Below are 19787 nucleotides of genomic sequence, written 5' to 3' on the forward strand. Positions count from 1 at the left end.
AGGAAATCAAGCTGGAATCATATTTTTACAGTACAAAAGAATCAGTTGGGTCAATATATAATTGAGGAACTTTTTGTAACATAGTTGACACATATCATAGTTGACATTTTTGCTGTTTTCAGGCCTAAAATCAACATGGCCACCTAGAACCAAACACCACATGGCATTTTAAATTAAATAACTGTCTTGATGTAATCAGAGTGATATCAGTTTACATTTTTTACCACTGAAAATGTGTGTAAGTCTACAATGTACATTTTAAAAGGCTGTTTTCTCAAAATAAGTTTTTTCCTCGTACTCCAAGCCAGAAATCTCAACTTCAGTACATACACCACACATTCCGCGCTTATTAGTATCTACACTACCAGTCAAAAGCTTGGACACACCTCCTCATTCAATGCTTTTATTTATTTGTATTATTTTCTACATTGCAGATTAATACTGAAGATTAACACTTTCTTGCTAACAACATAATTCCAGATGTATTATTTCATAGTTTAGATATCTTCAGTATTAATCTATAATGTATAAAATACTTAAAACCATTGAATGAGTAGGTATGTCCAAACTTTTGACTGGTAGTGTGTGTTCTGAAGGTCTTTGCATTCTTCTAATATTTATAGCCTGATTTATACATTTTATTCTCATAAACAGGGCATATTTTGGATTTTTTTCTACCTCTTGACAATATTTTCATATTTAGAAAGTGACATATAATTGCAAAATCAAAATAATAGAAACCCTCTGTAAAAACTTGACATACAACAACAAAAAAGGAAGAATTCGGGAAATGAACGCAAATCAGGACACTTTTAGATATATACTTGACTTGCATATTTAAACCTAACATTTCAGAAAACTTGTACGACAACTGGGGAAGTTTCACACTCAAATGTATTCTCTTATTCAACTTAAGTGTGTCTTTTAGCTGACACTTACAAAAGTGGTACCGATCTTTTCGTCCAACTTTCTTGAAGCTCAAAGAATTGCTTTAAGCTATAGGGTTTGTATGTAATAAAGTTGCTGCTAATGATTTGTCAACACATTTGTGGTCAAGAAACCAGAGAAGAGCAAAGACAGATTTGTATGGAAACTAGATAATACCAGTTTTATTTGTAGATTACACTCTAAAGAAAGAAACTTAAGACAAATTCAGTTCAAAAGAAGAACAAGTCATCAAATCAGCTTCCACTGTATTCAGATCTGTAACATTAGCCTTTGTCTTTTTCATTTTTTTTTTGGGTAGTTTTTTTTACAAGCAAAAATATGTCTTTTTATACACATCTTATTTTTTAAAAAGAACACTATGTACATCATGGAAACATTACGTGCCACTGAATTTCTTATGAGGGAGGAGGCAGTGCTTTTCATTAAACCAACCTCACATCACCTGAAAAACTTCAAGTATTTTCTTATAAAAAATAGAACATTTTTATTTTTGCCTCTGAAAAAAATGTTTTCCAAAAATACACATATGAACAGCATTACAAATTGGCAATGCGTAGCCCCTATTTTCAGTCCTAAATTTATAAATGCAGAGAAGCGTAGAAGAATGAGAAATCTGTGAATAATGGTACTAACGAAAAAAAAATAAAAATAAAAATTAATTGAAATCCGACTCCGGAAGCAGCGCTGTCAGCGGTAGAGGTGTGGCCTGAGGGTAAAGCGCTGGTGTGTTTGTCTTCAAAGAATGTCAAAGTGTTCACTGTAAACAGTTTAGAGACGAGGAGGAGAAACTGTAAAACTGTGAGGAGGAGGTGGGACAGGGGAGGTGTGCCGTGGCTGAATAATGCTACTTGGCTGGGACAAAAAAAAGAAAAAAGGACAAAACCCAAAAAAAAACGATGACGTGAGGAGAGCTAGCTGTCGAGGTGGAGGTGAGGAAGAGTGGTTTGGTGTTGAGGAAGAAGGACAGAGTTTAGGAGAGAGCTGGAGTTCCCTGCCGATGTTGGTTTTGCTGCCAGAGCTGTAGTTGTATCGCCGCAGGTGGAGGCGGTTAGCAGTCGCTGGTTTTCGCCCTGTCGCAAAACACAAAATAGTTAAAGAGGCGGAACTTAAAAAAAAAAACTTTCTGAGACCGTCAGTGAAGCTCAAGAGTGATCAAAGGAACTCATGCCACAAAAATCTAGTTAGTTTCTTCAGCTTGGTCCAGTTTGGAAGTTAAAACTTTAACACAGAGAGCAGATATCTGAACAAGGTTTGCTGAAGCCGTGGCACGTTGAATCACTTTGATCTTATCCATATTAGAATAAATGCAGCAAAAGCAGCAAGTTTAAAAAGAACACTTAACTGGAAATTGAAAATTAACACAAAACACATCATTACACTTGATTATCTGTATGACACAGTGAGGCTCGTCCCTGGATGATGTAGACCAGGGGTGTCAAACATGCAGCCCGCGGGCCAAAAGCGGCCCTCCAGAGGGTCCAATCTGGCCCGTAGGACGACTTTGTAAAGTGTAAAAATTACAGAGAAGACATTAATTGCAAATTTTAAAACTATAAATTTAAAATAATTTGTAGACCATGACAAGTTGTTTTGATCATAAAGTAAAATACTAGATTGCTCATTGTTCTTTAGTTTTTTCTCATTTTTGTCATATTTTGTCTTGGTTTTTTTTGTCTGATTTTTGATGTTTGTTTAATGTTTTTGTTGTTTTGTTTCTAGTTTTTTGTCGCTTGTTGTTTTTTGTCTTGTTTTGGTCACTTTGTGTCTTTTTGTGTCTCTTTTTTGTCGTTTGTCCATGTCGCTGTGTCTCATTTTTGTAATATTTTATCTTGTCTGCTGTTTTTTGTCAGACTTTTGTTGTTTTGATCATAAAGTAAAATACTGTATCATTCAGTTCCAGATACCTGTGACTAAATGTTTTGTGTCTTTGTAGACACACTGTGATCTGTAAGTTGTAATGTGTAAATGATAAACTGAGGCATAAAATTGTTAAAATTGAATTTATTTTTCTTAAGAAATTTCAGGTTTTCCATGTTTTGTAAAAAGATAATTCCTAAAATGTGAACTTTTTTCAGAATGTACTTTTTTTTTTTTTTTTTTTAACACTAAAATAAAGAAAAAAATTTGACTTGTGGTGATTTCTAGGTTGTTATGCTGTGATTTTACTGGTCCGGCCCACCTCAGATCAAACTGGGCTGAACATGGCCCCTGAACTAAGATGAGTTTGACACCCCTGATGTAGACTGTTATAACTTTAATACAACATTACCCATTGAAGCCAGTTATCAAGAAAAAAAAGGCCAAAGACTGATATGATTGTAAATGCAAGGACCTGTTCAGAATATATTTTTAATAAAAAATGAACAATCTCTTGCTTCTCTTTGGTAGTAAATGAATGACTTTGGTGGACTGTTGGTTGGCCAAAACAAGACATCAGAAAACGTCACTGTTGGCTTTATAAAACAGCCGCTTTCACCATTTCTAGACGCTAACAAATAAATAAATAAATAAAATGAAAACTGTTAGTTGCAGGCTACAATATGCAGTATAATAAAGCAAAGACAGCAAAAAAGCTTTGTTTTGTTCAAAAGGTCCTCCAGCCCATTCAATCAACTCGTCCTCTAATACCTAAACATAAATCTTCACAGCACAGTACACACCAAGTAAAGAACACTGCCATGCTAAGTTTCTGGGGACACTTAAAATCCTCAAAACACAACTGTGAAAGTTAGGAGCACCAGCGAGAACATATACATGCAACAAACCTTAATGAAGCTAATTTTTTGTGATATACCGACAACCCCAACCAGGACAAGAATTTACTTTTCACTGAAGCACTTCTTCTCTATAAAAGCACCAAGAGACGATCAGTGATCCTACACTCTGTCCTCGCCTCATGACCTGCCTACAAATTAGTGCTACTTTCATTTGCAAAGCAGAGGATTGTTGTTTATGAACTTTGCTTCTTCACAAGATTGAACAGACAGATAAAAGGATGCCACCAAATTTGAATAAGTGCATCACGGTGTGAATTTGCATCTTGCATTGTTCCAAAAATCAACCTGACATTTCAGAGTTTCAAAAACTATCAACCACAAGTTTACACACCACACCATGCTAGTGTGCAGCCAAAACGAACACAACTCCAAACCACAGGGGCCCAAGCCAATCGAGAAAAGAAGAGGAAAAGAAAGAAAAAAAAACACAGCAGACACTAAGAACAAACACGCATACACCCGCACACACACACACACACACACCTCTAGGTACAAGAGAGGCCGCTCTTTTAAAAAGCTGTGAATAAACTTCGTCCTCTAAATGTGCTCTTCGTTGTTGTTGTCGCTGTCTCAGAGGGGGGTAGAGATACACTGCCCCCCACCAGACAGGCCAGCGCTTGTCATGTGCAGCAAATGCAGCCCAAACTGTCCAGAAGAACCACAACAGCAGAGTAAGACCTCATCAGAAATGGTGAAGTTTTGGCCAAATTACTGGAACAACAGACATGTCACACAACAAAAGGAAAGGCTTCTCAGAAATGATTCTTTTTGTAGGTATGCTGTCATGAGAAATAAGTGCTTCATCGGGGCTAAAATGACCTCTTTAATGAGAAAGTGAGATACTTGTCAGTTAGCTAAGGCTTGTGGTTCACACTAAATGCCGGAGAATGACGACAGAGAGAAAGAGAAAATCAGAAATAACAAGAAATTGAAGCCTCAGCAGAGTCTCAGTCTAACTTCTGCTCTTAGAAGGTTGAGTCATTCACTGGGAAAGCCTGTCTGGATTCCTTCAGTGAGAGCGTTTCAAAGAAATGTAGCTAAAGCCTGACTCATTACCCATTCTTCTTTGACATCTCTTTTATATCGAAAGAGTTGTGGAGTAAAAATTCTGCTTTCCTGTTTAAAAAATACAGCAGATTTCACACGTCACTTATAAATCAACTTAACAAATGGATTAGATGTGGTTCTTACATTCTGTGTTGATCAATATCTACAGTATATGAAGCTAGTCATGACGTGACAGTGCATTAAAAATCATCGCAGACAGCAGTGACCTGATAATTTGAGGATGTAAAATAGGAAGTAGTTTTAACCAAACGATGCAATCACCTTTTTCGCTTCTTCTCCGAGTCATTTGTCCTGGACTTGCTTTGGGCTGTCTTGGCTGTTCCTGATTTGGAGATGCTGTCTTCTCTGCGTCTTTTGCTACACAAAAAGGGTCAACAGTTGTGTTAGTAGTAAGAATAGTAGTTATTTCAACAGTAAAATCATCATATGGCTAGAATTAGAGTCCAAAACCCCCCACAGAACAACCACCTAAGATATTTCTGACTAGTTACTCATAGTTTTGTTCCACATGTGGCTTTTCATTGCCACCTTTTTATAGTTTCTTTCTCATTCTAAAATGTGTATCTTTAATGTCAAGTTGTCTGATACAGTAATTACCCAATCGCCAATGAGCCATTCACTTGATTGATCAGCTTCTTATGATCAGTGGCTAGAAAGACTCACTGTACTGACTTTGTTGTGCTGCCGTCCAGCTCCGGTTCCTTGCAGGCAGACTGTGCAGGTACTTTGGCGTCCTGTCTGTAGTCACCTCCCTCCTCCAGCTGCCCCGCTCGCTGGATGCCGTTGTATCGCTCCGTTGGACACCTGGCCTGAGGCTGAGCGGAGGGGGGAGACTCTGACGACGGCTCCTGATCTTCCCTGGATAATTCTCGCCATCGGTTCTACACACAGAGACAAACGGTTAACAGAAAGAGAGCAGTGGTTGTTTTTATGTAATAAGTAAATATAAGATAATCTAAGAGGGATACATTACAGTTTAAATGTTTATTAGTAAAGCAGGTCACTGTACTACCATGGCCATAAACAGTCTACTTTGTGAAATGACATTAGAATCACTACAAAAAAAAAAATCACTTTGCTATGAGAAAGTCCCAAAGAAATACAGAGAAACTGAATATGAAAGAATTACAGTTTCAGTTTCAAAGTTTCAGCCTAACTGCCGGACCTCTGCCACAGAAGTGGGTGAAATAGAATAAAACAGGGGTGTCAAACATGCGGACGACTTTGTAAAGTGTAGAAATTACAGAGAAGACATTAACTGCAAATTGTAAATTTGTAAAACTATAAATTTAAAATAATTTCAAGACCATGACAAGTTGTTTTGATCATAAAATAAAATACTAGATTGTTCATTGTTCTTTTGTTGCTTTGTGTCTCATTTTTGAAACAGTCTTGTTTTTTGTCTGACTTTTGACGTTTGTTTAATGTTTTGTTGTTTTGTTTCTCGTTTTTTGTCGTTTTGTGTTTCCTTTTTGTCTCACTTGTGTTTTTGTCTTATTTTTGTCATTTTGCGTTTTACTTTATTTGTTGTGTTTTGTCATTTTGGTCATTTTGTGTCTTTTTTTGTCTCTTTTTTGTCATTTGTCCATGTATTTGTCACTTTGTGTCTTGCTTTTGTAACATTTTGTCTTGTCTGTTGTTTTTTTGTCTTTTTTTGTCAGATTTTTTACATTTCAATCATAAAGTAAAATACTATATCATTCAGTTCCAGATACCTGTGACTAAATTTTTTGTGTCTTTGTAGACACACTGTGATCTGTAAGTTGTAATGTGTAAATGATAAACTGAGGCATAAAATTGTTAAAATTGAATTTATTTTTCTTTAAAAAATGTCAGGTTTTTCATAATGTTTTGTAAAAAGATAATTCCTTAAATGTGAGCTTTTGTCAGAATGTACTTTTTTTTTTTTAACACTAAAACAAAGATAAAAATAGGAGTTGTCATTATTTATAGGTTATTATGCTGTGATTTTGCTGGTCCAGCCCACTTGAGATCAAATTGGGCTGAATGTGGCCCCTGAACTAAGATGAGTTTGACACCCCTGGAATAAAGCAAAGGTTTTCTTTAAATTAATGTTGCATCAAAATAATCAAATTTCTTGATCAATGGAGTTAAAATACTGGCTTGTAAAAATGACCTGAAACCCCTGCCCTGGCTACAGTATAAAACCTGCCTGGTACTGCACGCGAAGAAAACATTTTTGACATTAGTTTTTTAACCTCTTGTACAGTATCGAAGAGACAGCATTTTCTATTTGTGTCACTCAGAAGAAGACTGTACAGATTCAAGTAGGATACAGTATAGTTGTCTTTCTGTAAACCTTAAAATAACACAAACATGTATATAAGATTTTAGTAGTGTATATTTTTGTTTCTTAGTCCTAATGCTATAGTTATTTCCTTGTCTTTCCCCTGTCTTCATCTCAAAAACAAGAGCTGTGGGCCCCAGATGAAGCTAAACATGCTTTTGAAGAAGTATGTTTGATCAAAGAAAGAAAGACTAAATGGAGTCTCTGCAAATAAGAGACAAACAGCACAGAAAAAAGTGCTTGTATATCATCGAGGAAGAGAGAGAGAGAAGGTGTCAGAATGAGTGATGAGCGCTGGTACCTGTACAGAGGAGTCTCCCATGATGAACTTGGCTCCTTCAAGCACTGCCATGTAGGAGAAGCGAAGCTGGTCAGGGGTCTGGATCAGACCCATGCGGTACTTCCTCATGTTCAGCAGGATGCTTTTTATGTCCACTGATGAGGGGTCTTTCCTTTTGTCCATCTAGAACAGACGATAACACAACTTGGCTCAGCTGACGAGGAGGAACTCCCTTATCTCTTCATATCGGCTTATGTTTTCAAAGCATAATGATTGCAAGTCCCACTGAAATTAAACTGCTTGGTTTAAAAATTACCTAACAAAAAGGAACTTAGTTTGCACATAAAACCAACATACTTTTAAAAAAATGCTGGGATGTGGCAATGACCGGGAGCAGATGAGTCGGAGGAGGTTATACTTAAAAAGAATACCTCAGAGCAGCTCATAAAAAAAGACAAGAACATGAATTAGTTTGTCTTTTTGGGACTGTAAACTATTGACCTCAAAATTCAAACTTCTGAACCATGAATTTCTTCATTTTAAACTGTGAGAATTGAATGTTGAGCCACTTCTTGTTAAGTGTGAACTTGCACAACACTGGACACTGCCCTCCAGCCAGCCAAGAGGAAAAGGATCTTGTAACATTTCCCCAAAGCACCTATTTTTGTCTCCCTTTAAAAGCAACTACAATGTTATTCCTGATTTTTGGCCACAAACAGTGCGATTTTTATTGGACCACTTGCATGTCAGTGGTAGCCTCTGCACAGGAACTATGGATGCAAAGTTGTTTTAAGCTAACTCTGGTGCAATAAAAGTATAAAAGTAAGCATTTTTCCGGTCTCAGAATGGCTAAGTGAAGGCATGAGAAACAAGTTGCATGTCAGCTGCTGGAGGTACGGAACCACAAAAAAGTAAAGCATTTTTTAAAATCTTTTATCTATTGTACAAACCAAATTTTAAAAAACTGTTAATTTTTAGTCTTATCTGAAATGTTTTTAGTCCTCAGTGCTGTTTTATTGTGGATGTATGCATACAAGTCAAATGTGTTCATTTGCATGCAAAAACACATAAAAAACAATTAACCAGCGTTCTTACAGCACAAACAGTCGGGACTTACCAGGACCAGGCATGTGTCGACTAATGAAAACGTCCCTGAACGTCCAATTCCAGCGCTGCAGTGTACTACAGCTGGTCCGTGATCAACCCCCAATGATCCCGACTCCCGCACCTTGAAGAGGAAATTTAGGAAAGACGCCGGGGATTCAGGGACACCAAAGTCTGGCCACGTGGTGTAATGAAAGTGGTAGATCTCCCTCTTCTCCCCTGTCTGTGAAAGCAGACAAACAAGGCATGTTTAGAAGCTTCAAAACTAGGAAATTTGTATTTGTTCGCATTGACTTTAACATTGATTTTGGCAGTAGATGGCAGTTAGTGGAACTGTTTAATAACTGAACTCAGCAAACAATTCAGCAGCAACAGTTTCAGTTTCTATTCATTCAACAAAGCATTCTCTGAAAAACAAGGAGGCAAAGAAGGGATGTCTGAACTTGTTTTACATGCGTGTTTTTTGTGATGATCTTTGTAGTAAATTTTTGCAAATATTTTGTATTTGTATATTGGATTACATAAATTCACAGTATAAAAGATGAGATTTAAAACGTTTAACTTGTGGTGCAGTTTGAGCATATGTTGTGTATTTCAAATAGTTAAACTGATCTGGTGCATCATCTACAGCTCATTTGCATTTTCTCTCCACTACAACACTGGATTAACGGTGGATGTGAAGATAAACTGCACATTTGATCAAAAAATAAATCCATGCAAACACAAAACAACGTGCCGCATTACTGAGCGCAGGTGTCTTTAGTTCTAACTAGCTTTATATGTCTTGGTATGATGCCAATGAATCGTCTCAGTTCTCTTCTGCTACCTTTTACTGGGAATTCCCCCCCATTTACTAACTAATACTGTGGCCTACATTAATATTCTGCAGCTCCAGCACTCTGGTGGTGTAGTAAGACTTGGTATCTTCTGACAACAGTGTGACCAAGAAGCGTGTGTCTCTTAAAGCCATCTCCCTCTCCTCAGCCGTGGGCCAGTACTGCGCACACTTTTCCTGTCACGGAAGAAGAAAAGAGAAGAAACATGAAAAAATTAGTCAAAGAAATTAAACATCTGTCAAGGAAAGGCACCTGATGAAAAGCAGAGGCGAGCTCACGATGAACAGGAGGACAGTTTGATTCTTGGCACTGAGAGGGAAGCCGTGTTGTGCTGTAGACAAACATCCTCTCAGCTTTTTCCTCTCTGGTTCTTTTCTGTATCCACACATGCCAGGACGTTTTACTTGATCTCTCATAAATTACATGACACACTTATATTATACACTCATGTCGAAAAACATATGGTTTAAATTTCCAGAATTTGTGAAGCATTGAGCATTTTTAAAGAATATGACTGAACATGCAGAAAACATAACTGTAATTCAAGGATAGTGGTCAGATAAAGGTATTTGTCGTGCCCTTAAATGCCCTTGATCAAAAGTTTACGTACCCCTAAATGTTTGGCCTGATGATACAAGCTGATACAGCTTAAAAGGCTATTTCGGATATGATTCCACGCTTGTGACTTGTTTGCCTACAAACAGTCAATCACTTTCTTAGCTCTTGAGAGACGCTTCATTTGAGCCCCCAGGAAAGCAACATAACCATCAAAGAATCTGTGAGCAAAGGGAGTTCAACTGTAAAATCAGGAAAATTATATAAAAAGAGATCCAGATATCCTATTAGTAGTGTCCAAATTTGACTAAAAAGTTTTTTAAAAAAGGAGAAAATTAGTGGTTGTGTAGATATCAAGTCACGGTCTGTCAGACCGACAAAGATTTCCGCCACAACTGCCAAGAAAACCCATCGGGTTTCAGAGAAAAATCCACAAGCAGATTTAGCCGAAATACAGGCTTTTATCTTCTCTCTGGTGTGGCTGTTTCAAGATGTATGATAAGTATGCTTTCAAACAAAAATTAACTACACGGTTGGGCTGCCAGAAGAAAACAAAACAATTCCACACAACAGCCTGTATACAAAATGCCGAACATAATCGAGACAAGCCTCAAGACTAAGTCATTTGGAGTGAAGTTGAACCATAAACACAGAGTTTGGAGAGGAGTCAGCAAGACCTAGGATGAAAAGCACACCGCTGCTATTGTGAAGCGCAGACGTAGCAAAGGGAATTTAGTGAAAACTGATGACAAGGTGAACACTGGAGCACAATTTGCATTCATCAGCCTCAAAGCTGCACATGGGGTGAACTTGGACTTTCCGACATGACAATCATTTGAAAACACAAGGACAGTCCTACTTGAATGTGACCACAGCTGACAAAAGTGAAGTAGCCATGACAGTTTACTGACTTTAGGAGGGGAAAATTTCAAAAATCCTGTTCATGACAGAATTTAGGGAACCTAGAGGCTTTTTGTCAAGAAGAAGGGGCAGCTTTAGCACCTGAGAAAATCTACAACTATCACATTAGACTGTAAGCCATCAATGATGCTAAAGAAGGCAGAACAAAGTATTCAGAAATAAGGCTTTTCAATAGGGACCATCTCAGTATTTCCCTTATTGCTTATTTTATTTTTACTGACAGAGATTACTGGGGCTTCTTTAAGGAGTATTTAACAACTGAACTGAGCAAACGTTTCAGGAAAAACAGCTTCAGTTTCTATGCATTCAGTAAACCAGCTTCTGCAAAATGTAAAAAAAAACCCAAACAAACAAATAAAGGCATATATTAACTTCTATTTTCATGTTGTCTTTTGTGATTATCTTTGTAGTTAATTTTTGTTAATAATTTAATCTGTTCTTATTCTGAATATTAAAAAAATAAGTGAATAATGGATTATAGAAATTCACAATGTAAAAGATTAGCAGAAAATCTAACAAAAAGTGCAATTTGTTGTGGAACATCGTAGTGTGAGTATATGTTGTTTATTTTAAATAACTAAATAGATCTGCTGCATCATCTGCAGCTCTTTAACATTTTCTCCACACCTCCAGACTGCAAACATTTTAAATGGGTGGGAAGACAAAACATTGCTGATCAACAGAAAATATCTGGAAACACAAAAACAATGCAATGAATAACAGTGGTGTAATTTGAATCCCATTATAAATAAATATGCTTTGTTCTTCTGTCAGGGTATGTAAACTCAATACGTTGTTTTTCATTAACATAAACAACTATATGAAATCCAAACTACAGTGGTGGAAAAAGTTTTTGGATACCCCATACATTTGGATGTATATTGCATTAAGAATCACTCTTAAGTGCACCCTTCAAGAGCCATTTCTTTTAGTACAATCACAGCAATAATACTAAACAAATCCTAAAAAAGCCATTAAAAACTTAATATTGATTGGTTCCATAAAAAAAAAATTTAAATTTATTTTGGTAGAATTTAGTTTTGTTAATTTTTCTTGTAAACAATAAAAAAAAAAAATCATTTGTATTTGTTTGTGTCTGTCTAATGCAGCCACACCTTTTGAAACACAAAGAATATTTTTCCACAAATATTTCATGACAATATTGAAATAATTAGTCACAATTGTATTTTCTCCATATAATTTGTGTTCACAATTTATTTTGAGTATTTAATTGTACAGTTCTTGTACCACCTTGCAGTTTACCTGCACCACAAAAATAAATTCATTTTTGAAAATACACAAACTATTTGTTGACTTTATCCTCTTTAGACACATCTCTTTATTACATTATCACTACTATATTTGCGTATTAGTATTTGCTAATAGGAAAAGTCTTGTTTAGTTCTAAAACAATTGCTGACTGAGTAGTAAACTTGAATTTTTTTGTGTTTTGACAAGAGCTGCAGTCAAAAATTGTGTCAAGCACATAAGCTAAGTCAACAAGAAGCATCTGTTCATATAGTTTCCTTAGTAAACAATGACATGAACTGCAGAGGATAATTTTATCATATAACCTTGGTTTTGCAGCGCTGCAGAGTTGCCCTACATAAAATATCCTTGTGCAGTTAATAATATCTGTTGACTCGCTGCTCTTTATCATCTATTTCCAAGAAAACAGTCAGTAAGTGAATCTCATGACCCAGCAAGAACCGCTCCAGCTGCTTTACTGAGAAAGAGAGAGGTCACAGCTGCTCAGCCTTAGAGCGTTTTAGTGTGTGTTTAATCTGCACATTGCAGGATCACCGGAGTTAAAGAGGTTGAGAGGTTGGGCTGCATCCCAGAATCTCTCATACATCTGCGAACACATTGTCAAAACACTGAATTCCAGTTATTCTGCTGACAGACGAGTGAGAGTATATCCATATTAAGCTTGGCAAATTTATGAACGCATCTTTTTCCTGTTTCAGCTGTTGGTTCAGACTCATACAGTGTTTCTCTCGAATCAAAATAAAGCTTTTCCTAAAAAAAGCCTTCAGAGTGTGTAAATCTGAGAATGTCAACATTGTGTTTCAGAGTGTGCAGTCCAAAAAGACAACCTTAGCTAGCCCAATGAAGATTGGGGACTGTGTGCCAGCAAAATTTAACCCTTTGATGCACAACATGGGGCAAAAGATACCTGTATTCCATTGATTATGGGTATCTTTTGACCCATGATGAGCAACAAAGGGTTAAAAAACACCCTTCAGTTGCCTCTAACTCCACTGTGATCTTTCATTGTAAATGTGAATGCAGCCAAATTCATAGCAGGGCAGCAGTTTTGCCAGATCATGTTGTGGTTGTGAAAATACAGGTTACAGGTTTATCACCACAGTTCATCAGCTTCAAACTGCTAGTTAGCAAAAATTTTCTGCATAAGTACAATTAGATTGTGATTTTAGCTACATTAACACATATCACAGAGAGCAGAAGGATGCTGACTGGAGGTGACTGACTGTCTGTGCCATTTCATGTTCAGGCATTCTACTGTGGGCAGAGCTTTCTACAAAACAGCTAGACAGCTTAATGTAGATGCAGTATAAAGCTTCACACTTGACCTTCTCACTAAGATCAGTCTGAATTTACAAGTTACGTAAATTATTTCACGCTGTCAGCAGACTGCTAGCTTCAACAAAGTGGGTTAGTAGTTGTGGATAAAAATATCAGTATATGACTAGTCTTCTGTGGTCTATTTGGTATGTGTGTGGGTATGTACACACCAGACAAAATATCAAACCAGGCTTCTATTGTGTACTCACCGAGCCTTTCTCTATGACTCTGTTGAGCATTATGACCGCCTTGGTCCGCTGCTCCCAAATCATGAGCCAAAAGTGGCCACAAGTGTTTCTGAGGGGGCCCTGTGGACAAAAACACACTTTGCTCAGTTACATGGCAGGAGGAGGAGGAGTCCAGTGGGGCAGTGGGAAGTCGTTCACCGCACAAATGTGTGTAACCTTTCAGCTACGCACAGTAACATTAGATCCACCAAATAAATTAGCTGAGCAACAGGTCGAGACCAATGTGTACTATTGTAATAACCACGCATATGAGATCTGCAGAAAGATAATGAGAGTTAATGTAAAGGTCAATACTGCTAAAGGTTATGATGTGGTTGAGCCGAGAATGTTGCATGCTGAAGGGTGAATATTATCAAAAGGTCAAATCTTTCTCAAATAATACAGAAGAGATACCACAAATAGACAAATGCATGGGCAGTGTTTGGATAATGTCAATAAGTCTTCGCTTGTATTTTCAGCTCTGTGTGAACACAAAAAAATGTAGGAGTAAAGGGAATGAAACAAATACCCTCTTGTACATCAGCACACTACATGTGGTCACACAGACTAGGATGCAAATAAGTAAGAAATAACTGCAATTTTGTTTATGATTCTATTTTTTAAGAATAGCAAAAATCTATTGGACATATCTGCTAATTATTAATTTGGTAATTAATTTCACAGTGTCTTATAAGGCCTTGACAAACAGCACAAGTACATTCTGCTATTGACTCAACAAAACTAAACCACACTCACTTTAAAAAAAAAAAAAACAAAACACTTAAACATGCTGACACAAATCCACTTAATGTTACTGATAAGGCTGGACCTGAATATCCGAATATTCGGTCGTGACGGTGGTATCCGAATATTTATTTTGAGATCCGAACATTCGGTTCGTTCCTCCGTTTCTCCCCTGGACGTTACGAGCCGAAACGAATATTCGTCATTAATCGGGGCCAAATATCCGGAGCTCAGAAACTGCTATTCGGGTCAGCCCTAGTTACTGAGTACTGACCAAAATGCTTCACAAAGGTTTACATTTATTTTTTTGCTACATAATATCCCAAAAATATATGCTTGTTGTCCAATTGCACAATCCACAATTACTGTAAGAAATTTAATATCATACTGTTGTCATGCTGAATTACGAAACCTTTCTGTGGCTTTAAATTGCTGAGATAACAGTGTGCAGTGAGCAATGACTTATGGTGCCAAAAAAAAAAAGTTTTAGCAGCCAAATCAGATTCCTGTGGTCATGCAAGTTAAAGAGTTAAGGAGTTATTTGTCCTTTCATATTCGGAAACACAAGAATATTCAAAATTGTGTGAGGCAAAGACCCTGCTCTGAAGAGTTTCTGTTTAGAAGCAACAATGAGGATTTTAGTTTTATAAATTATTTCACCCCGACGCAGCAAAACAGTCACATCCTATCACCCTAACACTTGTAACCTTGGCTCCTGATTCTTAATAACAGTATTTTAATTTGAATCCCCTCAAAATATCATTAGAAGAAGTTATATATGAGAGAGTTAAGATATATACAACACAGTAATTGTGGTCTGCTCCTATCGAGACACCTGACAGAAGTCTTAAGCAAACTGCATGTTACGAAGTAATTCTATGAAGAAACTTTTTTAAACATCTGAAAAAGTGTCACCTTAGATAAGTTAACCACTGTCAGAGTTTCCCTACTTCTAGCATGACATTTAAACAATCATCCTCTGTTGACAATTTCGACTGTGTTTCTGTGCGATCATCCTGAGTCAAATTTAAAAGGTTAATTTTTTTCAGGTCATACAGGTATATTAAGACCTGTGGGACATTTGCAAAGCTTTTCTCTCTGCTAGCTTGAAGCTCATTACTTCGCCCCTATTGAAATAGTTATGTCATAATATGCGTATTGCTATACACAAACAAAACTGTCTGCAGGCGAGTGTAGTGGGCAAGCAAACCATATAACACAGATCAATGTTGATTAATGATATTTTTACTGCTAGTGCCAAGGATATAAAATAGTGCTAGGCCTACAGCCTGAGGTTTAATAATACGGCAGGGGATATCTTTATGTAGATTAGTAAAAAATAACTAATAATGAAGAGGAGAAAAGTTTATTAACATACCACTATAAAAAATTAGCCATCTGTAAATTTTTGATAAACTGGGGGAAAGTAACATTCAATTTAATATTTACAGTGCATATACTACATTTCAAAAGCCTTATTATATTAAGTAATGAAATAATCATCTTTAACAAATATTATTATGTTTACGTTTAAACGTTAATTAGCTATTCTTCAGTAAATATGTGAAATAGGGATGTCCAATATTGGCTTTTTTGCCAAAAACCGATATGTCGATATTGTCCAACTCTCAATTTCTGATTCCGACATCAAACGATATCAATATATGTGGGCTATTTAACTAATTTTACGTAACATCACATATTTCCTGTCGTGGAATTAACAAATCATGCCTAATTTTATTGCGATGCCCCATTGGATGCATTCTCCAACGCATCAAGGCTTTCCAAATGTAAACACTGTCTGTACAAAATAAGAAAACTACTTCAACTTAAGTTATGGAAAAATGTTTTTTTTTTATCGTCTCAAACGACAGTTCACACACTCTCTCGCTCACCCTCCATGAGCAAATGACAGCGGAATCCAAGCATCATTTAATTGGTTTTCATGATAGGCAAAACAACTTCTAACAATATTGACCGATATTGCATTTTTCTGCCAATATCAGGCCATTCCTAATGTCAAAGACATAGGATCAAAAAGAGCACAGAAACACCATACATGACTAAACACACACACATTTCCTATCAAAACCTTTCACATTCCTCCAGTCAACATTACACAGCGATATAGTCGCTTTAGTCCTAACGAAACGACTTGGGTTAACCCAAGAAGCTCTCACCCCCATCAGTCACACTCCATTACACAACATATTCACACACAACTAAACACGATGTCAGAAAACCAACCAGTGTTTTGATAACACCAACTACAGATGTCTGGTAGGGAAGCTCATTTGTGGTGCACTAGTCATGTCCATTTTACACTGAACTGTTTTAGAGTCCAAATAATTGGTCAACTGAGAGAAACAAAATATGTGGACCTTTTTATTACCAAGTGGCGGCAATTTGTCAAGTAAAAATGACAAACCTGGTTCACAATTGGAATTTCAATTCTTTTATTGACCTATATGATGCGATTTGGAATGTTGGAGAAACTCAGTAGTTTTATTTTCTTTTAATAAATAATGGAATGTAAGCATTAATTACACCCATTAACAGTTCTGTCACCCCATATCAGCCCTGCATGTATGATTGTGGCCAGAAGAATAGAACACCTTGAACTTGCCTGAGTTAGTATGTAACTTCTCTGGGCTTCCTCCATCACGACCAGACTGGCATTGATGTAGTCATTTTCTGTGTTTTCAAGCTTCACCCGGCTGTGATCGACTGTAGGCAGCATGAGAGAGAAAATGATTAGGGGATAGGTTGTAAATTGACAGACATGGTTAGAGGTTTAGAGGAACACCGCAAAGTAAACAGTTTAGACTCTGTACTAATGTATACCTACATGGACTGACATCTCTGTATCTGTTCCGGTTGCGATTCTCTGGATACTTTGCCACTTTGTAGGAGCACTCGTGGGACTGACTCCTGATTTCCTGGACAGCAGAATGAGCAAAAGTAAGCACCACAAGCAAAACAATGATGTGAACTTTTTGTTGTCAAACTGCTGGTAGTTTATCAACGCCACCTTCTGCCAGAACTATATGAATGAGAACAAGCAATAAACAAATGGTCCACTTGGTTCAATTATAGTAGTAAACAAACGTAGACACTCTCATACATAGCTTTAAATGTGTACTAACTGTAAGAAATAAACTAATCTGGCGGAGTTTAACAGTGAAAACCACTAAATCGCCAAATAACGTCATAGATATCCTCAATTATATGCACACTGGTTAATCTTCCCGTAACGTTAACGTCATATAAAACGTGTTGCAGTGTCTTCTGACGAACAGAAAACAAAATAAGAGACAAGGAAAATTGCGATTAAAAACAGTTTTAACGTTATAACAGATAGTCAGTGAGCTAACCAAGACGTTAGCTTGCTAAATTAAATGCGCGCTTTAAGTTGAGACTCTCCATGTTAGCTCGATGCTAACTATGCTAACAGACTTACAGAGTACAGTTTTTGCCACCGGCCCTCTGAATCTATGTCTTCAAACTCCTGGTCCATTTTCACGGTGGCGACGCCGGGCTGTTCCATACAAGGTTTGGTTAGTTAAGTATCTGGCTGTCTACCTCATTACTTTAGTCCGACTACAGAAGCTTTCAGTCAAAGAGTTATTACTTCCCTCTGCTAGCGAACTCTCGCTAAATGTTTGTCCGTTATCTCCCTGGTGCAGTTGTTATCCGAAGAGGAGGCATGTGCGCATGCGCCGCCTGAGGTCCTCCAATAGCTGTCAAAGCAAACACTGCAAAGATATTCAGTGAACTGAGAGATGTGAAACAACGAAGTCACTCAGTCTAGCGCACCCACGCTGACAATACATGAATTTATTTCAACTAATACGTCTAAAGATGCTCTTAATACATTGCTTCTTATTTTGGGAAATGTCTTGTGTTTTTTTTTTTAAGTGAAAGTATAAACAATGTTGTCCATAGATCTCACTTTGTAACGTCAATGCCGTATTGTCTAGATTTAAATTCAAGTTGATGCTATTTCCACTAACATTTCATTGATTATTGATTATTCTTGTTTCATTATTTGATTTATCATTTGGGTCATTGCAGTTTTGCAAAACAGAAGCTGAAAAATACCAAATGCTTTTTTGTCTGACAAACACTCCAAAGTTCCTCAATTTAATAGAATTAAATAAATAAATTACGTGCTTGGATCTCAAACAGAATATGCAGTGACTACCCCAATGTAAGTCGCAGCACGATGCGAGGAGTCCACACTGTGAACTGTGAAAAGTGTGTGCTGTTACCAGTATCTGACAATGAGTGAATGCGACTCTCCTTTGACTTCTTGTTCGTTAAAGTATCCCAGAGTGACTGGAAATCATACAAACTGAGGCACTGATATTCTAGTTACACCATTCTTGAAACAGTGTGACTTCATGTCCTCCAGACACTGTGTCAGGCTGAACATCTGTGCTGTCAAATTTTAATTAAACATAGTATCCTTACCAAATAGTAGACTAAATATCAGTCTCTTTTCAGTACAGCACACTGTCCTATCAGCTTTTCTGTTTGAATATAGAATAAAGATAATATCCACATTAGAATACGACTCACTCTGCTCCTTCAACTCTGGCACCCCTCTGAAAATCTTCCTGAACAGCACAGGAGAACAGGTGACATAATTCAGCCTCCAAAATGTCGCCTGCAGGCTGACCAGGATGGGGCAGTATTACACCATGCCATTAAGGAAGCTGACATTCTCAAGTTGCTTCAGTGTCACTCATGACTGTAGCAGACTGTGCATCGTCAGTCTGTACTGGTATAGGATACTAAGGATCTAACAGCCTGCAGCTTCTCCTGCATGAACTTTGGCCCTCATGAGCCTCTCCTGCATGAGCTTGGACCCTCCTGAAGGTTGATGAGTCATGGTTGGCCGTTGATTCTTCCAGCTCTTTATTCGGTATATAGAAGTTCGTGTAGTTACCATATGCCAGCAGCTCATATTTGAGAGCAGCCTTGTCTACACTGGCCATAGACTCAAAGTTGTTCCCACCTTCAATGTCCACTAAGTCCATCAGCGCAAGCCACAGCCACGGCTTTTGCTGTATAGTGTCAGCGTCCTAGATCACCGTGCTCCTGATGGTCTTGAAGATGTTTTTGGGTTTGTATATTTTCTGTTTTTCAGATAGTCCTTCTTGCTTGCACAGCATCAGGTTGGCCACTCTATCAAATAGTCTCTGTGTGCTTTCACAGCTGAAAACATCTTCATAATCAGAGGTCGGCTACTATCACAATGAATTTTGGTGTTTTATCCTCCATGATGTTTTATATCAATCAGTAAAGACACTCAGTTTGAAACAAAGTTATACGGTATTGTGTTTTAAGTCAACCAGGCTGAACACAACACTAAGTGCAATGTAGTCTATTGTGTAAGATTTGAGCCAGTCATACACCTCTCTAAGCCTT

At 37.3% G+C, this 19787-nt stretch overlaps 1 protein-coding gene across 4 annotated transcripts; it reads right to left on the reverse strand.

Annotated features, from left to right (window-relative positions):
• Positions 1 to 1081: 1081 nt before the first annotated feature.
• On the reverse strand, positions 1082 to 18047 carry ptpn2b (protein tyrosine phosphatase non-receptor type 2b). 4 transcript variants are annotated; one of them, XR_008604202.1, is made up of 11 exons: positions 17815 to 18047; positions 17203 to 17293; positions 16981 to 17081; positions 13593 to 13691; positions 9360 to 9497; positions 8499 to 8708; positions 7403 to 7564; positions 5457 to 5674; positions 5055 to 5150; positions 4209 to 4370; positions 1082 to 2018 (listed from the first exon to the last, which is right to left on the reverse strand). XR_008604202.1 is itself a non-coding variant. In XM_023267505.3 (10 exons), exons 1-10 carry the CDS (start codon positions 17899 to 17901, stop codon positions 1997 to 1999), a joined length of 1224 nt encoding a protein of 407 aa, XP_023123273.2. In that variant the 5' UTR covers positions 17902 to 18046; the 3' UTR covers positions 1082 to 1996. The 4 variants fall into 4 exon arrangements, 2 of the variants coding, with proteins under 2 accessions (XP_023123273.2, XP_023123274.2); XR_008604203.1 differs by having other exon boundaries at positions 5466 to 5674; positions 17815 to 18046; XM_023267505.3 differs by lacking the exon at positions 4209 to 4370 and having other exon boundaries at positions 17815 to 18046.
• Between the last annotated feature and the right edge of the window lie 1740 nt (positions 18048 to 19787).

This window comes from Amphiprion ocellaris, chromosome 15 (genome assembly GCF_022539595.1).
Source record: "Amphiprion ocellaris isolate individual 3 ecotype Okinawa chromosome 15, ASM2253959v1, whole genome shotgun sequence".
Taxonomy (NCBI): domain Eukaryota; kingdom Metazoa; phylum Chordata; class Actinopteri; family Pomacentridae; genus Amphiprion; species Amphiprion ocellaris.